The sequence below is a fragment of the Neolamprologus brichardi genome, chromosome 17, assembly GCF_056152115.1.
Source record: "Neolamprologus brichardi isolate AB-2024 chromosome 17, ASM5615211v1, whole genome shotgun sequence".
NCBI classification, from domain to species: domain Eukaryota; kingdom Metazoa; phylum Chordata; class Actinopteri; order Cichliformes; family Cichlidae; genus Neolamprologus; species Neolamprologus brichardi.
In genome coordinates this window covers 36,335,652-36,356,027 of record NC_142120.1, presented here as the reverse complement: position 1 = coordinate 36,356,027, position 20,376 = coordinate 36,335,652, and the positions used below count along the sequence as shown (strand labels likewise).

Below are 20,376 nucleotides of genomic sequence, written 5' to 3'. Positions count from 1 at the left end.
TTTAATATAAAGCTTTTTCTTGTGATCATACTCAGACTTCAGTTGAATTTGAGTCATTTTGCGGTGAGACTGTGTTTCCTGTTATAGATTTTCTTATCTAGAATCTTGTCCATCATACATGCCTTTACAAAGCAGTAAGAGTCCGGGCCCAGATGGCTTCTAGCTGATTGTTTTCTAATTAAGGTCTTTTTATTGAAAGATGTTTTATACAATCACAACAACAAATTAGACTGATGTAAAAAACTTACATTTATAGACATATACATGCACACAGTTGTACAGAGGCAGCTATTGTCCATCTTTCCGTTTGTCAATAAATGTCAGAAATAGTTGCCATGTAGTGTAGAAGCTGGAGGTGGAGCATCTCATGTTTTCCAGTTTAAGATACTCCATAACTTATGTGATCCATTGTGAACATGAAGGCGGTGAGGAGTCTCCTGGCTAATAGAGGACAAAAGCCTATCATCTTCAGCTTATGTTTTTTCAGATGCCTCTCCTGTGGTACCAAATAGAGCAACAAAGCAACACAGATCAAATTTTAAAAAGAGTAGAGAATTGCAGGACATATGTAGAAGGATCGCTGGAGCCTGCTTACATTTATCACAGGTAGAATCCAGATCTGGTCTAAATCGGGACAAATCTTTGACGATGTAGTTTTAAACGACATTGGCAAATTGATGATGAATAAATCTTACTTATAATTTTTAGGCAGTCTTCCCTGGAGATTTCAACATTTAAATCCTCTTCAAACTTTACTTTACGTGATTAAGAGTGGTTGAGCTGTGGATTCGTTTTTTATAAATGTTACCAATAATTCTGATCAAATGCTACTACTAAGTATCATCTAGCAGAGAAACAGCTGGATGAGAGGGGAAGCAATCTGTATGTAAGGATACAAAGTTTTGTAATTGTAAGCATAAAAAAATAGATTTGGGTATGTTAAACCTGTTTACCAGCTGATTGAAAGGGGGAAAACTGTTTCTTATACAAATGTCCTGTATTGACAGAATACCATTTTTACACAAAACCTGAAAGCCTCCACCTGACAGGGAGGGGAGGAACATGTGGTTTCCAGTAACTGGTCCAAAGAGAGAAAGACTGTGTAGCATGAAAGCTTTCTGTTATGGATTTTTATGCAAACACAGCCAGCTGAAGTCAATACCTTTATTACCACATGTGTGAGAGCAAGCAGACAGTCAACAATGATGGTTACAGAGTCATGAGTGCTCCGCTTTCTGGACCCAATTTAGACACATTTGTGGTTTGCAGGGGCCCTTTATTAAAGCATCATTAATAGGGAACCATCTGCTTCCCCATCTCTACAAGACAGTGCATTCACTGGATGGGCCAGGTTGGGCATTGGGACTTTTGCAGATCTATATTTAGATTCATCTTTTCAACAATTGATCGCAAAATTCGCATCACTTAGGAGCCATTTTTTTCAGATACTTCCAGGTCCAAAACTTTGTTCACCGTTCATGTAAAGATTGTCCTGTTCTCCCTGGTCATCTATTTATGCTAAACATTGTTTTGCTCAGTTTAGGATGGTACACCGTACTCATTATACTAAGGACTGGCTCACTAAAATATATAATCCAATGTCTCTGTAATTCTTCTGCAAATTATGCTCATATATTCTGGCACTCTCCATCTTTGAGGGTTTCCTGATCTGGAGTCTTTGATGCCCTGTCCAAGGTAACTGGGAGAAATATTGTCCTAAATGCTGTGACTGCATAATTTGTGTATCATCAGCTTCACTCAATCCACATAAAGACTCGATAGCATCTTTTTGAGGTGGTACTCTTCAGTTCCACCTTCTCATATGGCCTGGGTTAAGGAAGTGCTCTATCATCTGAAGCTGGAGAAGATCCGACTGACCCTGAGATCTGAAAAGACTGGGAAACATTTTTTTCTTATGTTAACAGCTTGTCTTGTGGGTGTATAACAAACCTTAATAATAATACTTGTTCTGTTTATTATTATTGCTATTTCTTTACTTCTTTATATTATTACTTTATATTACTAAAAAAAGATTCCAGATCACCTTTTGTCTCCTTTTTGAGAGTGTTTACATGTACCCGTAGTGCAAATGAATTCCCAAATCATTAACAAACCATTCTTTTGAAATGAATCAAAGTTTGGAAATGTGCCTGCACTTGTCTTAAAAAATCTGGAAACTTTTTGATAAATGCATATGAGTTTTAATTTGTTTCACATTTGCTGTTTCATGCATTTTTGCAACTTATTCCTTAAAATGCACTGCGCAATTTATTTTGGTTTAGTTAGAAAAAAAAGACATTTCAAAACCTCTCAAAAACTCATAGATCAAATATGATAAAGTTGGATTGAACAGGTTAAACTATGAGTAAATGGTAAATTGTGGACTTCCTCATTTGGTTGGACAGTACACATATAGCTGACGATGCCATTTCACAAGGGAGTGTGTGCAGCTCTTTATGGCTTAACAACAGGACCATGGTGATATATTTTAAAATATACTTATAAAGTACTTTCTATATATTGAGAATACACACCACACTTGCAAGAATCACAGTGATCTCACTCTACAACATAACAACGTTTCACAATTTTTTCAAAGCTTTAGTTATTGTGTTTACAAACAGAATGACAGACATGCACACACACGCTAGCAAAAACATTGTGACCTTGGCAAAGGTGGTTAAGTCTGACTGTGTCATTGTCACCCATTCCTCCCTGAAAATTTGTTAAACCATTAAACCACTTTCTCTTGTTCCTGAAAAAAAATCAAAAAGAATATCAGAAGGTCCAATAATACAAGTGTCATGAAATCAATATCCTTAGAATCCTTATTTTCCTATTAGATTGTTTTATGTACTTTAATAATGAAGGCTTGTAGAGCAAGGCCACTAAGTGCTCAGCCAGACTGAAAAACATGAAGTTTTACTGCACAGGCATATTAATAGATAAAGACACAGAATCACTTTAAGCATATTAGCACTGCACAAGACACTAAATAATGTGGATTGCACAACACTGGACATTATATTCCTCATTTCCAGTTAATACTTGTACAGCTGCTGTTATTGTGTATATATATTTATATTTCTTATCTTATATTTCATACATTCTTATATATTTCTATACTGTGTATTGTGTATTTTGTTGTACAGTTATTTTATTTTCAACTTAATTTATATATTTGATTTGATTTGATTCCTTCCTAATTAAATTTACCCTTTTTAATTTTCATATTTATTTCCTATCTTATTCATAGCCTTTTCTTTTTTTCTTTAGGTCCCGTGCAGTTGTCTAAGCATTTCACTGCATATCATACTGTGTATGACTGTGTATGTGACAAATAAAATTTGAATTTGAAATTTGAAATTTGAATTTGAAAAGAGGAACTTTCCATATAAGCAATGTTTGAAACTGTGTGACGTCTGAAGTACAGAAATATAAGAAATATAAGACACATGTTGAGCTAAAAATGTTAGAGCTCTTGCAACTGGCGTTTGAGCTGTGCAGGGGTCTCTCTCTTCCGGAAGATGATTGAATAAAAAGAAATTTGCAAAAGCAAATTTGTGCATATTGGCTGAATTCTAAATTATCTATTCGCTGAGTGATGATCTTAACTATCAAATTGGCTCAGTAGTGGTAAAACTAAATTCTTGAGAATAAAGTGAAGCTTTGAAGTAAGGATAATGAAACTGTGAGAAAAAGACAGTACTGAGATAAAAGTAACATGAGATGTTATGGTGAGAGAGAAAAGAGACCAATGTGTGTTTAGGAAAACACAGGATCATAGGTTATTGGTCATTTTATGGGTTAATAAGTGTCAAGTTCAGGATATGCGCTACCCGTTAAAGGGGACGAAGAAACCAGGACTAAGTTTTAAAGATGAAACGGGTTAACTTTATAGAGGTTGTTTCCAAACCAGTGACAAAAGTAAAGTAGGACCTTTTACCAGGAAAAGCTAATTGTATCTTTTGGAGTTTACAGTGTGCACTGAGGGAAGTCAGGAATAGTTTTAAACTGGGATTCTAGTTGAAAAGGGAGTGAAGGACGTAGATTTAGGGCAGCTCACAGCCTGGCGTAAATGCAAGGTGCTGTCTCACAACTTGATTTATTTGTTTGATTTATTTTTATGACAAAAATAATAAGGAAACATTGAAAACATACAACCCGTTGAGGGGACAGATAGGGTTGGGCAATTGAAAGGTTTTGTTTTGTTTAGCATAATTTTTTTTGTTATATTTTAGCTTTTAACATGGAACACGCCTCTCTGGAGCTTCTCTCCTGATGCTACCCCAAATAAAACCCATCTCCATAGAGACTGTGGCAGCTCCCAAACAGACAAAAACAAACTAAAAGCCAGCAGTAAACAACGTAAACATAAACAATCACAAAGAAAGAACAATACAGAATCCACATCTGAACCAAAGAGCAAAACAGTGAAATGTGGATTATTAAATATTAGGTCTCTCTCTTCAAAGTCTCTGTTATCTCACCCCAACCAATCACAGCAGATGGCCCCGCCCCTCCCTGAGCCTGGTTCTGCCGGAGGTTTCTTCCTGTTAAAAGGGAGTTTTTCCTTCCCACTGTCGCCAAAGTGCTTGATCATAGGGGGTCATATGATTGTTGGGTTTTTCTCTGTATCTATGAAGCGCCTTGAGGCGATTTTTGTTGTGATTTGGCGCTATATAAATAAAATTGAATTGGATTGAATTGAAGTAAACTTAATGGGATAAATTAGGAATTATGTTGTGTTTCTTCTGTCATGGGGACAAAAGAATCGGGGTTTAATACAAGACTATAAAGATCAACAGCAATTCAAAGAAAATATATATTTACTGATGAGTACTGCAAGTACTGCTTTTTATATCCCTCAATATGTAGCAGTGAAGAATAGAACTAATGGGAATAATGTTTGCACTGCAGTAGGTCAAAGAAAGTAACCAAAATCAAAGTTTCATCATACATATAGCTTTTCAGCACATTTCAATCAGTCTGGAAAATTATCATGTAGACTGAATATTATTATTATTATCACATCTTTCACGTGCTTTTGGAATTCCACAACAGGGTTTCAGAAATGTAATTTACCCAAATTATTGCTCATGTACTGTTAAAGGGGACGAAAAGGTAGAGATGCAAATGCACATTTCATTAAAATAATAGGAAGTTAACAAGCAGAGCTGAGGATAAAATATCATTTAGAATCATATATGGAAAATTACTGGTGTATATAACTAACAATATCCAAAAGGAGTTGAATATAATAAGGCAGGAACTCAAAGAACACGATGCTTATTACTCCCTTGAAAAGAGAACATATAGGATTAAACCATGTACTCCATAAAAAAGCAAAACACCCAACGGGTCTCTGTCTTTAACGTAATACACCAGAAAGCGTTAAACATGTATGGACCAGTTGCACAAAGTATGTGTAAGAGAGACGAGAATTAGTTATATTCCCCACTGCACGCTGTACTCCATCCACACGCCCTTCCCGTAGGTGGCGCTAATGCGCATGTCAGTCGGTTCTCCAGTCGCCATTAACGTCCGAAGAAAACGAAAAGAAACGGAAGAAGAAGGTTCAGCGGGACCAAGATATAAGAACTTATTTACTGTGGTACGTAAGTTTGCTGGTAGCAAGCATCATCATTGAATTTGATCTTTCATCCGTTGCATTGTTTTGTGTGCACGCTTCAAAGACGATGTGAACTGCATTGTGAAAAACGCGGTAAGTGACGTGAGCACTTCGACGTGTTTTTTTTTATTTTTTATAACCTTTTAATTACTGTTCAAAAGACATAACACGCCTCTGTTTGTATGTGACGCAGCGTGACTAGCGCGTTTTCTTTAAAAAGAAGAAGAAGAAGCTAGTCTCAGTTAAAAATATAACGGGACGTTAACGAATCACACAGCCCCGTTAGCGTAGGTAGGCTGAGCCAACGTCTTTGTTCTTGAGCATGTGAAATGCGAAAGTCAAGAGCTGGGTTCCTGGTAACCAGTTTAACTCAAATGGTTCCCTAACGTACTCACGGTTCCCCTTTAGTCGACCCACTCCACATGTGATCACGCTTCGGGGTGCCCTGGCTGAAACCCCACAGCTACGATGCCGTATGTGGCTCCCGCTCGTGGCATCATCCCTCAGTTCTTGCACTCTTCACCTCGATAAAGAACACCTATGCTGAATTGGGCTAGATGGCTATTGCTAGTTAGCTCTGTTGCCTGCTGCCCCTGTTGTTTTACTGGTGGTTTGATGGTAGAGCTGCGGGGGCGCGTTCGCTGTATTGTTCCTCTGCTGTCAGATGGAGGCAGTGTAGCAAGAGCCGTCCACTGACAAGTCTGTGCTGGTCAGTGGACGGCTCTTGCTCGTTTTGTTGCTGTTGTTGCTGTTGTTGGTCCTTGAGCCAGCTGCGGAGGAGAGGGAAGTTATAACGTATAGAAGGCCTAAGAGAAACAGTGTTTGACTACAATGACCTGGATAACTGAGAACCTTCACAGACATAGTGTTAAACATTGAAAATTGTAACTACGGCCACTGGCTGTGCTACTTTTTTAAAATCTTTGAGGCTGTAATCAAATCTACTGTCTTTGCTTTCCATCTACTTGCAAAAGTAAAGCCATTCCACTGTTTCAGAGACTTAGAGAGCGATCCATGCTTTCATTTTATCTTTCCTCGACTTTTGTAATACGTGTCAGTCTGTTAGCTGACTGCAGCTACATTGGTTAGCACCCTCATACCTTTCTGATCTTTTGAACTGGTAGATCTTTCAATATCATCTGCAGACTGCCAAAGCACAGAGGAAGTCGGCCTTTGCTGTGACTGCTCCTAAACTGTGAAACAAACTGCCTCTTCACATCAGGACCTCCCCCAACATTAGGCACTTTCAAAACATGTTTGAAAACCCACATTTATTCCTTGGCTTTTAAAGCAGAATGAGTTCTGACTACTTGTTCTAGTACTGCTTTAGTGCTTGTTCTGACTGCTTGCTGCAGCACTTGAGTCAGCAGCAATGTGCTATATAAATAAATGTGACTGACTTTTGTTGTTGTACGCTTGTTCCCGGCAAACTCAAAATGGAGTCAGGATCTTGGAGGACTGCACAGCAGGGCATCTTGATTGGGTAAAGACCCCTGTCCCCCCTCTGTCTGACAGAAAAGTGTACACACTAATGCGTTTTCGTTTGAAAACACATTGTTTTGTCCACACTGAGACGGCATTTTTGCTCAAGGAAAACGCAGCGTTTTGAAAACACACACATTTGAAAACAGTGCTTCCACGTCGCAGTGTGGACAGCAAAAACAGAGACTTTCGAAAACAATGACACGTTTGTCATATGATGCAGTCATGTGACTAATTAAACAAAGATAGTGGAGGGCATTATACAGCAGTTGTTTTGTTTGCTCTCAGTTCTGACAGCCCTGTTAAAGGTTAATATCAGTTGTACATGCTCCAGATAGCTTTTCTTCAAATTCTTTAATTTTCACTCGCTTTTGCAACTTTGTACTTTTGTGTTACTCGCAGCAACAACTCCAACTCATTGTTAGTCCATTTAAAAAGCTCGCCGCTTTTCCTCTACATTTTGCTGCCACATTTCAACAAGTAAATAAACGGCAGACGGAAATGAAGCAGGTCGAATCTTCTTGCGTTTCACGCATGCGCAGGACTGGGACGTAAGTGTTTTCAGCCGTTTCAACTCCGTGAAAACGACTGAAAATGCTAGTGTGGACGCGGAGGCGAAAACGCCGTTTTCACATTTATCCAGGCTAGTGTGGTTGTAGCGTCAGTCTCTACCACTCAAAGCGGTTGGTGCCTGCAGAGTGCTGATTCAGAATCATCTTGTGCAGTACTTTTGCTTGGATCCTTTTGGTATTCATTCCACATCTCTACCAACTGCCTTTGGGTTGTATGCCTCTCCCTTCTTAAACATGAGCACTGTCTCCATGTCCAAAGAGCTCTAGTTTCATCTCATGTGAGAAAGGAAGTGCTACCAGTGTGTAGAATCTTTCTCCCAAGTTATCCTGAGCATACTTTAGTCTGGCTTGAAGGTGTTTCTTCTGCAGAAGTGTAGTTTTTCTTGCTCTGCATTCTCACAGTCTCTTCCTGTACAGTGTCCTGGTGATTGTCTTCGATCCATCTTAGTTTAACAAATACACATTATCTGAAATTAATTTTGAACTTTTCCATAACTTTGTTGTTCTACTTTAGTTAAATTACTTAGATGGGTTAGCTGTTGTTTGTTGCATCCTTTGCAGATTCATGAATTTGAATATATATTTAATATTAGTCTGTAATGAAATAACAGGGCTCGCAAAATCGCTAGCCCGACGTCCCGGGGCTAGCGATTTTTCCAGTCGGGCTACCAAAATCTATCTCTGTCCTGCCCGTCGGGCTATCATAGGAAGGAAAAATATATGTCAATGCTTTTGCATTCTTTCAGAAATGTAGCTGGGTAATTATGTCATTGGTGTCGGTGAGCCACTGTCAATATGTGACATGTTGAAATCGCGTTTGAATTTGCGCTTGTTTTTTGCTTTCACTTTGCAATCGCGCAAACTGTGTATAGAGAGCGACAGCACTGATTGGTGAGTGACGATAATTTGCGCACCAATTCCTCTGACGTCGTCTTATCAATCGTTAGCTTACTATGCAAACATGACAAGTGAAATCTCCCGCAGCTTAAACATGTGAGAGGTTGATCGCGCAGAGAATCGCTGAGCGTTATGTGAGTGCGTGTGTAAAAGCAGCAGGATATATATTTTAGTTCTGCTGAGCCAAATAAGACAGGTCAGGGTGAAGAAGTGACAGCCAAAGAAAAGCTTACCACAAAACGGAAAAGTTATGACAAATCAGACTATAAGGCAAAAAGAAAGTGCAGCTTTATGGTTTCATGGACTAAAGAATTTCTGTGGCTGCAATATGACGAGCTAAATAACCCGGGGTGCACATAAGTGGTCCGCAGGTTAGGGCTGCTCAATTAATCGAATTTTAATCTAAATTACGATCTGGGCTTTCAACGATCATTAAAAATGACTGAGCCGATTATTAGCACCTCCCTCGTGCTTTACTCTCGCGCTGCTCCGTGTGGCAAATCGAGCGCACCTCTCTGCATTTCGAACACGTGTCACAACAATTAAGAGGACCCGAGGGAAGCTCGGAAAGCTAAGCGGAAGTTATTTGGAGAGGAGAGTGACTGCCGTTGGTTGAAAAGAGAGGTAAAAAAAAAAACCTTCAGTGGTGTGGAAACATTATGGGTTTTTTATTTTTTGACAATCTTTAAAGTCATTATTCAATACATTGTTATTGTTAAATAAATATCGTCAAATAATCGAGATCTCAATTTCAGTGAAAATAATCATGATTATCATTTTTGCCATAATCGAGCAGCCCTATCGCAGGTGCGCATTCGCTGTCAAAATAAAAAACGCGCACAAGATAAGAAGTTGCAACGCGTGTTTGCGTACATGAGATTTTCTGGAGGAGGACAAACATTTGTTTAGAACTCTTAAAGATGTCAAAGAAGCTCCTTTAAGCAATTACTGTGGTGTTCCTCCACCTCCAAAGAAATGTCAGAAGGAGTCCGAACCACAAAAGAAGCACGTATTCTCGGAAAAGTGGTTGCAGGAGGTGAGCTGGCTTCAAACAAATGATGAACGCACAGAGATGTGGTGCAGAATGTGCCGTGAAAATTCCACTCTAGTGGACAAAAACAGCCTTTTATATGGACGCAAACGCGCGCTGCAACTTCTTATCTGGTGCGCGTCTTTTATTTTGACAGCGAATGCGCACATGCGGACCACTTATGTGCACCCGTGTAAATAACATAATGTTCTGCCGGGTGTGTTGTTGGTTTTCCCTCGATTTCTGAGTCAACAAGCGCCTTTGTTACTGGGACCAGTCATTTTAAGAAAGGCCCCCATTAGAACCCATGAGAAATGCAAGAAATGCATTATTGCTCAGTCTGCAATATCTTTCCCAGAACAAACACCAATTGCAAATAACATACTAAAAATAAACCTGAAAAATCTGCTTAGAACAGCGTACTATGTTGCAAAGAGTGAACTACCACTGGCACAATTTAGCAGTCTTTGCAAACTTCAAAAAGCAAACGGCCTCGATCTTGTTTCCACTTGCCTCTTACCCGTGACTTCAGTGGAAATTTCAAATTCAGGATCTGACACAGACTGATTCATGTCCTACACAGTTCTTACACGTTCATAGAAATTTCTGTTCAATTAGAACCAAGTATTTGAGTTGATGATTGTAATTTTTATACAATGTTGTAATTTGTGTTTCAACAATTTTTTGATTAATGTTTTGTTTCCGTTACAATATTATACTTTAATGTATAATATTGTAACGTAAACAAAGCAGGAAACAAAACATCAATCAAAAAATTGCTCTTTTTTTATTCGGGCTACTTAAATTTATTTTGGGCTACCAAAAACTGAAAAGTCCCTGCCCGAAGGGCTACCAGGGATTTTGAAATTTTGCGAGCCCTGAATAATCAACATTTTTAAGCTAACAAAACCCTTAAAACTGAACCTTAAATACCTTTTTGTGAAATTTTGTTTATCTTTATTTTATAAAATTGAAACTACATCAGAATTAACAACTTCGTCCAAAATGAGTTTTTCTTGCCATTACTGCTGTTGTTGCAGGAAATTCGTCAGTATGACCACCACAGATAGTTCCAGAGAGTTTCTGGGAGGTTTAGCGTTAGTAAAGTATCTCAGTGTCTTTATAATATTTTTTAATAAAGTTTTAGTTTCTATCCTTAGGCAGGGGGGAATTATAGCATCGTCTGAGAATTCTGAAGGCCCTTTCACATAAGACACGGCATGCTCTGCGCTGGCTGCTGCGCTCTGCTTTTTCGTCATTTTTTGTGCCCGCTCTATAGCTACTTTTTTCATTAGTACTTACTAAGATCAGCTCGCCACGACTAAACTCAGATCGACTGGTTTTCCATTACAATCACCTAACATGCATGTTTGTTGTTATAGCAATGCAGCCAAGTGTCCAATGATGTAATTAGTATGTGACATGAACCCTACAACAAAGGTGGACGTCGAGGCAACGATATACCCGGTGGGGGACCATGTCGTTGTTTTTGTGTTTTGTTTTTTTGCTTTTTTTGTAGCCATTTTCCCTCATTGCTAGGTTTCAAAAATGGCAGTTGAGATTTGCATAAGTAAGACTTTCTCATGACTCATTGAATGACGCCACTGATCAGCCAATCGGGGGCACGCAGTCTGACTCTAAATATTGTGGCAAATTGTGGCGAGTTGATACAAGTAGGTACTAATGAAAAAGAGGCTATGTACCAGATTGTTTTGTTTCCACAACACTGCTTTCCTTCCAAGATCCCCAGAGCTGTTGAATGGAATGACTTACTCAACGGCTTGGAGGGAAACTTGTGTCATAAAGTTCATTGAACTGCACAGAATGTTTTCGTTGCATGCTTGAACTTAGTGTGACTGTAGTTTTAGTCTCAATTGGTTGTGCGAAGGTACGTCACAGTGCACAGCAGCAGGCACGAGGACTCCTCGCTGGCATGCTTGTGCTGTGCTTTGCTCGCTGCCGCTGGGAAAACTTCCCAGGATTCCAAGTTTATCCGCTCTGCACAAAGTGCTCTGCCTCCTGTATCGTAAGTGTACACACTGAACACGATGAATGAAGGGTTAAAGGGTTTGTCTGTGCTACACACAGCTGGATCATGTTTGTTCCTTCTCAGAACATTGTGGACCTTCTGCTCAGTCATTTCTGATTTAATTTTATGGTGTACAGTTTGCACATGTATCATGATTGCTGTAAAATTCCAGCTTCATAGATCAAAAAGGTTTTTTAAAAATGGTCTATTGTTAAATATATGCAGATTTTTAATTTTCACTTTCATGTATTTGTCTTGTTTCCTAGACAAGGGGACTACTTAACTGAAGTCATCGTTTGAAAGACTGCTCTTCAGGCAATACTTTCTGAATGTTCCAACAGTCAAGGAAGTCTCAGGACCTCAGGACAGCCTGGTTCTCCTGACAATTGGAACTCAGATCAGGGTAGCCTTTCTGCATCTTGAAAAATCAGAAGTGACTTGCAGTCAAGAAAGCAGTGCACATTCCCACCAAAATTCCATGGAATCCACTGTCTACAAAAATCACAATTGTGCACTGAATTACAGCACCCCAAACCCATGGATTTTGCATTTAGTGTGTATAGCAGTGACAATCAAACAAAAAGAAATACTGGCTTGAGTTCATCAGCACATGTCCTTGTTTAACACAAAGGAATATCCTCTCTTGAGAACTTCATAAGACAGCCTTCTAACAAAAGTGGACAGCTTGTGGAATTTTTAACTGAGACTTTAACTTAGCTTTTCCTAAAAGTCTCTAATATACAATGCTGGGCTGAAGCAAGGGCTGCTCCACTTCATAGAGAGAGAGCCCAAATGTTTTCTTTACAAGATCAGTCTTCTTCTGTACCTGAGAACAAGGCCTCCACATCATCCCCATTATCTTGCATCTCTCCAAAAAAGGAATCTGCTAATTTCAAATCTTCCAAGATTGAACCTAATGTTGATGATTTTTCAGAGGAAAAATGTTTTGAGAATCAGGAAGTGGGAAGTATCCTCCCCCGAGTTTGTGAGCAGAAGAAACAAATCCTAGATCATTCAGAAGGAAATGTTTCCACCCCTTCTCAGGAGCTCTCCCCTTCTTCTCTCAGGAATCAGCCAGCCGAAGGTGAAGTCTTGGAAGCTGAAAAAACCAAAAAGATGACAGATGATGAAATATCAGACTTTATTGAGAAAGAGGTTGAGTTACTATATTATAACGAGCGGCAAAGTTCCAGCCCTGTTCTTACTGAGCAGTGCACTACTGCAACTGGACAAGAAGATGAAGTGAAGGAAAGCAAAGGAACTGAGTTCTCTCCCACGTCTAAAGAGACATGTGATATATCTGCATCAGAGACACATGTAGCAGGTACACTAAACTCTGCTGTTGACAGCTCAAGACATGTTCATAAAAATGTTGAGAAGTATTCCAGCGTAAATTTTACCAGTATGAAAACATGACCTTGTTTCATGGGAAACCCCCAAAAGTTGATTCTGTCCATCTGGACGTAGTGTTTTCAGTAGGAGAAACGTTTTGTGACTGCAGGTTTCCCCAATCTTAATGATCAAGGAAGTGACCCCCTAGCCCATTGTTCCTTCGGTGCTGCTAGTGTCAGTCATTATGCAAATGTACTGTTTATAAGATTGGGGAAACCTGCAGTCAGCTCAGACTGAAGAACTCAGTTGGATGAAACGTTTCTCCCACTGAAAATGCTACGTCCAGATGGACAGAATCAACTTTTAGGGATTTACTTATCTGGGTGATTGAGCATGCATCAAGACATTTCATGGGTAACTTTCATCTCTTTACATCCACAGATTATCAACGTGTCGTCTTGGACGTTGCTCCCACTTGCATAAATAATGAAGCAGAGCATCCAGTGACTGTGACAGCAGTTTCTGGAGTCACCGTGCCAGAAGAGACTGAGAAGTACCCAGGATTAACGGTCAGCTGCAGTTCCTCACAAGGAGAGCGTGAGAGACTCAAAGAAACCGAAGGCACTGGAGATCAAGATCAAAATGTAAACAAACAGACCCCTCCATCTAGACCTGAAGGTCCAGATACATTCTCTGCTGCAGTTAGAAATGATCCAGAATATGAACAGGGTTCATCAAAGCCAGACATGCATCTTTTAAACACAAACCAAGAGGAAGTAAGGTTTGAGGACCCTTCATATGAAGATATAAGTGAAGATGAGAATCCAGAAGTTGATAATAATGACGAGGAGATGCCTTCACCTTCATGTGAAGTGTCTGAAGCCAGTAATATGCAGTTTGGACGTGTGCAGAGTCAGGCCGAGTTTCCAAAGAACCAAACACTTGGCATAGCACAAGATTGCTCTTGTCCATGTTTTGTTGAAACTGAGGATGGGTTTGAACATTTCTTATGTCCTAAATGTGACAGTGAGAAACATTTAGATTGGCAAGCAAGCTGCTCTTTGAGCCCCCTTTCTGATGCACAAGATCAAGAGGAGACTGATGAGGACGATGATTGGCTTGTTGTGCCTATTAGCGTATTAGATGTTAAATGGGAACCAGCTGACGAAGGCCAGGCTGACCCAGAAACTGTTTCACAGCATGATGGTGAGCATGAAGACCAGGTAAAACAAAGTGACACAAATCCAGCTGTCTGTGAGGTACCCGGATCTGTTCCAAACCATGTGCCAGCTTCTGCTTTTTCTATGATGGAGGTTTTTGAAACACCTTCTCATCTAGCAAAAGTCATACAATCTAGAGAGACAATGCAACAGTCCTTCATGGTGCCTTCCTCCTGGGGCACAACTGAGACTAAAGCTCAGAGACCACAAAATAGGGAGTCACATAGTGATCTTGATGACAGTTGTGAAACTGACGATAGTTGCGATTACTCTTCTGATTCAGGACGTAACTATCTGACAGTGTCCAAACAGTTGTTAAATAACCTGTCAGCGCCTGCGTCAGCAGAGAAAAATGACTCTGGTTCTGAAAAAGAAAATGAAGACCATGAGATGGCAAATTTACAACCAAGTCAAACGGGGAACAGAAGCAAGTCTTCAGAAAAGGATGACATCATCAACCTTGATTCTGACACCGAGGATGAAGGTGTCCAAAGCTGTCCAGAGACAAAAACAAAGAGATTATTCTCTACGCGCACAGGGAACAGTGGAGCTGCCAGCCTTAATCAACTAAAGAAACCTTCTCCTGAAACTGTGGAAGGAAACTGTCAAACCAATGGACTTACATCTATAGATTTGTCCGGATGTTGTGACGAAGTGATCCAGAGTGGGAACTCTGACCTTCCAAATAGGACAAAAACACGTAATAATACTGGATCTCACCATGGTAGAAAAGCACTAAGCATTTCAGATGATCCTGCTGTTATAGTAATATTTGACAGTGATGATGAAGAAAAACAAAGCAACAGACAGGTAAAGAGGAAAGGTGCATTCTCTGAGTCAATGAGTGGAGTCAGTACTTCATGTGGAGAACAAGTGAGGGTTATTGAAAAGAAGGGAAGTCCTAAAGCAAACAGCAGAGAGCCGAGTATGCCTTGTGCAGATTCACCAAAGTCACAACATCAGTCCAAACCCCAGCAAACACAGATAAAAGAAAAGAAACAGGATGTAACCTTTAGCCAATCAGATAGTATAAAGAAGAGAAAACTGATTAAAGTTAAAGTGCGTCCTGATCGTGTCCAACAAAACGACAACAGACAGACTACTTCAAAAATCATGGAACAACATTGTGATGATGCACAAAATAGTCTTCATGTCAGCCAAAACACCCAAATCAATTTATCATCAAAGAACCGCTCTGAGAAGCAGTCTGTGGACACGGAGGTAGACATCACTAAAGCTCGCTATCATCACGTTCAACAAAAGGCACAAAGGCAAACCTCAGAAATGGTGCAAAGAGAAGTAGAAAAACACCTTAACAACAAGGAAAGAGAGACTAGAGTTCTCTCGTCAGAAACGGAGGACAGCGATGATACCTTGATTTATATACAAACCAGTCCACCGTTCATGGACCACCGACGCAAGAACCCCCAGTCTGCGGACAAGGGAATGGGCTCCATTTGCCATCAGCATGTTGAACAAAAGGCCAGTGGACATATGACATCAAAAGCAATGGACAGGAAGGTTAAACGAGACCTGAAGAAGCAGAAGAGAAAGACTAGAGTTCTCTCATCTCAAACTGAGGACAGCGATGATACCTTAATTTATGCACAAACTAGTCCATCCTGTTCTGATAGCGAGGATGACTCCACTATGACTCCTGTGATTCCTCGCTTTGTTGTTCAGAAGTCTTCTTCATCTAGTAATTCCCTTAAACTTCTAAAACAGTCTACAGTCCAAAGGCGAGGCAAAAATGAATCCCAGGCAACTCCAGAGACCCCCACAGAAACCAGCAAGACTGACTCTAAAAAGAAGAAACAACAAGGGGCTAAAGGAAAGCTTGTATCCAACCCAAAGCCTATAAGTGATGCACACCATACAGAACCATTGTCTAGGTCTGCACATAGCTCATCTAGTTCCAGGCACTGCTCGTCCTCATCCAAACTACAGCAATCTCACTCTGACAGAAACTCTTCAACATTACATCAGTCTCGCACTCCTACAAAGGGCTCGTCATCTTCCACATCCATGCAGTCATCAGCAAAGGAACAAGTGTTCAGCGACTGGCGAAAGAGCTTTGTCCCAACCAGGAGAGACCGAAAGAGTAGTCTGGAGAGTAACCTGAGACCAAGGAACAGTTACGAGTCACTAAGGGAAGCCAGAGCTGGACCAAGTCAACGTGACAAGCCACACAAACGGAGACACAGCTCCTGTGAGTCTGTACCTCCTCTGATGAAGAGGCCCAAGGATGAAGCCATACAGATAACGAAGGCCAGACATCAGGACGCTCCATTAGTCCAAAGTTTGTAAATGTTTTAATTGATTTGATTCATATATTAATAATAGTCAAGTTCCAAATTGTTATTTTAAATGTGTTTGATCTTGACTGCATGTTTCTAAATGTAGGATTTCCCCTGAGCAAAGGCTACAAGTGGAAGAATGAAACGAGCGTCATGGCCAACAAAAGGTGATGTTCAACATTTAATATCGACTGCATATAAAAGATTGGTCAAGCTTCCAGGTATGAGCAGTAAAACCAATACGGAGATCCCTCTAACTTTCCATTGGCCAGCAGAGAGAAGTAACTTGTAGTAGGGCTGTGCGATATGACCAAAATCTCATATATATAGATGTCTTAATATCCCGATATTAAGACATCTATCGTCCGATAACAATATAAATCACAAAAATTCTGTAAATTCTGTGAATCTCGGGCAGCTCGACTTGCGTGAAGTGTTTCCAGCTGGGCGTCGTGTAGCTGGAGTCGAGTGTTTTAACCGATGCATGAAACGATACGTTTTTAGACATAAGTTGTAACGGACGCCGTTTTCTTTGTGAGTATTTCTTACACGGCGTGCTGCGGGGAAAAGCCTGTTCTAACGTTTGAGTCTAAGGTTTATTTTTTAGCACCTGGCGGCTCTTTTTTACTTCTCATCCGTAAATAATCTGCTCTTTCACGTGATTCAGTTTATTTTGAAAAGTCTCAACAGGATATTGAGCTTTATTGTGAAAGGTTTATGTGGAACAAGCGGACACGCGGTGGTTTTACCACCGTTGTTGCTAACGACAACGCATAAAAACAAACGCTTGTCTGTCTGTAGTGTGGTTATATTAAATATAAGAGAAAGAGAGAACTTTAAGAAATTAATAATAACTACAGTGACCATCAGAACCATGAGAAAATATTGCCGTAAACAGTTTATTTTGCGACACCACGAAACAAACGATAGCGTAAAATGAAACTATAGACGTTTTTATATCGTCATCCGATATATATCGTTATATCGAACAGCCCTAACTTGTAGTTGTTTCGACATATGGGAAAACTACCTTGGCTCCGGACTCAGAGTATTTGATCTGCTGCTGAATTTGACACTGCTTTTTTAACTCATGCTCAAGTCCAAAAGGTTTATTTAACAAATTTAATGTCCATGTAAAATCACTAGTATTAGTCAGTTTACAGGTTGAATGAGGCCATGTCAAATATAACGTGAAAATTGTGGTCTGGGCTTGTTATGTCTGGTTTTAGATAGCTAAGATAACACGTGAATATGCTTAGCTTGAGGCTTCACAACAGAGCTTGACTAAAGAGTCATTGATAACTTGCTGTTTTGTTTTCAAAGTCAAAGCAATGCAGTGTACAGTATGACCAGGTTTTCTGAGGTGTGTCCTGTGTTTCACTGTGTGCAGACCAAGGAAAAGGTTCAACTCTCCAAGACCTCACCACTGAAGGGAAAAACGCTCTGCCAAAGAGGCATTCTGTTGTTTTTGTTATGACTGGTTCTGTTTGATTTAATAAAGCACTTGTGTAAAACAAAGTGACGTTACATATAAAACGATAAGATGTTCAGCATTTTATGTGTTGTACTTGCTGTATTATATACACTCAAATACAGGAACACTGAAGTTGCACACCAGACAATCTTGAAAAGAAAGTTGGAAATGGGATGGAAACTAAAGTCATCAACGTTTTGATGGGTCCATTGTAATTCTAAGCAAAAACTGATTTGTTCCCTTATTTTCTGAGCAGTATACAAACATTATTCTTTGTTTTCTTTGGAAAAAGAAGTGCCTGTATGAAAACCCAACATGCAGCTGTTTACTGGATTTGCTCTGAATTCTGTTCATACTTGAAACTTTGTAAATAGTTTGTTGAATTTTTTTATCTATTCATTTATAAGCTTTTTTTTTTTACTCAGAAAATTCTATGCACCACTTAATAGCTGCATATATATATATATATATATATATATATAAAAACGCCTTATTACAAGAGGTGCTAATAGATTCACAATTGTTTGCCTTCCGAATGTCTGTTTCACTTGATTTTAAATGCAGTATTATGCTCACTCTGTTTAAGTGATGTTCCCCAGTGCCTGTGTTTCACCCATCAGAAGGTTTCAAACCGCTGACAGGTGAAATGAATAAAAGTTGTTACAATGTTCTGCTAGAAAAACATGGGTGCTGTTATTTGTGTGATTGTTATTTCATCATGTATTGCTCACCTGTGGTTGGGGAAATAAGTACTTGATCTGTTGCTGAATTTGTTAGTTTGCTCACGTACAAAGAACTGAAAAGTCTCTTATTTTTATTGTAGTTTTATTTTAATAGTGAGAGGGAATATCTGAAAAATATAGCAGATTCTTTGCATAATCGCAGAGAATACGGATGTAAAATCCATAGACATGGACATAGCGATAGACAGGAAAACAGCCCCAAAGCATGTTTCCATGTCTGTGCTTTGCTGTAATGTACAGTGGGGCAAAAAAGTATTTAGTCAGCCACCGATTGTGCAAGTTCCCCCACTTAAAATGATGACAGAGGTCAGTAATTTGCACCAGAGGTACACTTCAACTGTGAGAGACAGAATGTGAAAAGAAAAAAAAAAAAATCCATGAATTCACATGGTAGGATTTGTAAAGAATTTATTCGTAAATCAGGGTGGAAAATAAGTATTTGGTCAATAACAAAAATACAACTCAATACTTTGTAACATAACCTTTGTTGGCAATAACAGAGATCAAACGTTTACTATAGGTCTTTACCAGGTTTGCACACACAGTAGCTGGTATTTTGGCCCATTCCTCCATGCAGATCTTCTCAAGAGCAGTGATGTTTTGGGGCTGTTGCCGAGCAACACGGACTTTCAACTCCCGCCACAGATTTTCTATGGGGTTGAGGTCTGGAGACTGGCTAGGCCACTCCAGGACTTTCAAATGCTTCTTACGGAGCCACTCCTTTGTTGCCCGGGCGGTGTGTTTTGGATCATTGTCATGTTGGAAGACCCAGCCTCGTTTCATCTTCAAAGTTCTCACTGATGGAAGGAGGTTTTGGCTCAAAATCTCACGATACTTGGCCCCATTCATTCTGTCCTTAACACGGATCAGTCGTCCTGTCCCCTTGGCAGAAAAACAGCCCCATAGCATGATGTTTCCACCCCCATGCTTCACAGTAGGTATGGTGTTCTTGGGATGCAACTCAGTATTCTTCTTCCTCCAAACACAACGAGTTGAGTTTATACCAAAAAGTTCTACTTTGGTTTCATCTGACCACATGACATTCTCCCAATCCTCTGCTGTATCATCCATGTGCTCTCTGGCAAACTTCAGACGGGCCTGGACATGCACTGGCTTCAGCAGCGGAACACGTCTGGCACTGCGGGATTTGATTCCCTGCCGTTGTAGTGTGTTACTGATGGTGACCTTTGTTACTTTGGTCCCAGCTCTCTGCAGGTCATTCACCAGGTCCCCCCGTGTGGTTCTGGGATCTTTGCTCACCGTTCTCATGATCATTTTGACCCCACGGGATGAGATCTTGCGTGGAGCCCCAGATCGAGGGAGATTATCAGTGGTCTTGTATGTCTTCCATTTTCTGATGATTGCTCCCACAGTTGATTTTTTCACACCAAGCTGCTTGCCTATTGTAGATTCACTCTTCCCAGTCTGGTGCAGGTCTACAATTCTTTTCCTGGTGTCCTTCGAAAGCTCTTTGGTCTTGGCCATGGCGGAGTTTGGAGTCTGACTGGTTGAGGCTGTGGACAGGTGTCTTTTATACAGATGATGAGGTCAAACAGGTGCCATTCATACAGGTAACGAGTGGGGGACAGAAAAGCTTCTTACAGAAGACGTTACAGGTCTGTGAGAGCCAGGGATTTTCCTTGTTTGAGGTGACCAAATACTTATTTT

At 40.0% G+C, this 20,376-nt stretch overlaps 1 protein-coding gene across 3 annotated transcripts; it reads left to right on the top strand.

Annotated features, from left to right (window-relative positions):
* The first annotated feature begins 5,522 nt into the window (after window positions 1-5,522).
* Window positions 5,523-18,437, top strand: LOC102777324 (uncharacterized). 3 transcript variants are annotated; one of them, XM_006805558.3, is made up of 5 exons: window positions 5,523-5,614; window positions 11,909-12,966; window positions 13,416-16,493; window positions 16,598-16,658; window positions 17,882-18,437. In XM_006805558.3, the coding sequence occupies exons 2-5, from the start codon at window positions 12,435-12,437 to the stop codon at window positions 17,919-17,921; spliced, it is 3,711 nt and encodes a 1,236-aa protein (XP_006805621.2). In that variant the 5' UTR covers window positions 5,523-5,614; window positions 11,909-12,434; the 3' UTR covers window positions 17,922-18,437. The 3 variants fall into 3 exon arrangements, with proteins under 3 accessions (XP_006805621.2, XP_006805620.2, XP_087686782.1); XM_006805557.3 differs by having other exon boundaries at window positions 5,537-5,725; XM_087830656.1 differs by lacking the exon at window positions 17,882-18,437 and having other exon boundaries at window positions 5,537-5,725; window positions 16,598-16,662.
* The last annotated feature ends 1,939 nt before the right edge of the window (window positions 18,438-20,376 follow it).

Bases quoted from the DNA above. Each gene is read 5' to 3' on its own strand.
- LOC102777324 (XM_006805558.3), top strand. From the start codon at position 12,435: ATGTTTTCTTTACAAGATCAGTCTTCTTCTGTACCTGAGAACAAGGCC. The intron at 12,967-13,415 runs GTACACTAAACT...TTACATCCACAG, and splicing joins ATCAGAGACACATGTAGCAG to ATTATCAACGTGTCGTCTTG. The intron at 16,494-16,597 runs GTTTGTAAATGT...TTCTAAATGTAG, and splicing joins GGACGCTCCATTAGTCCAAA to GATTTCCCCTGAGCAAAGGC.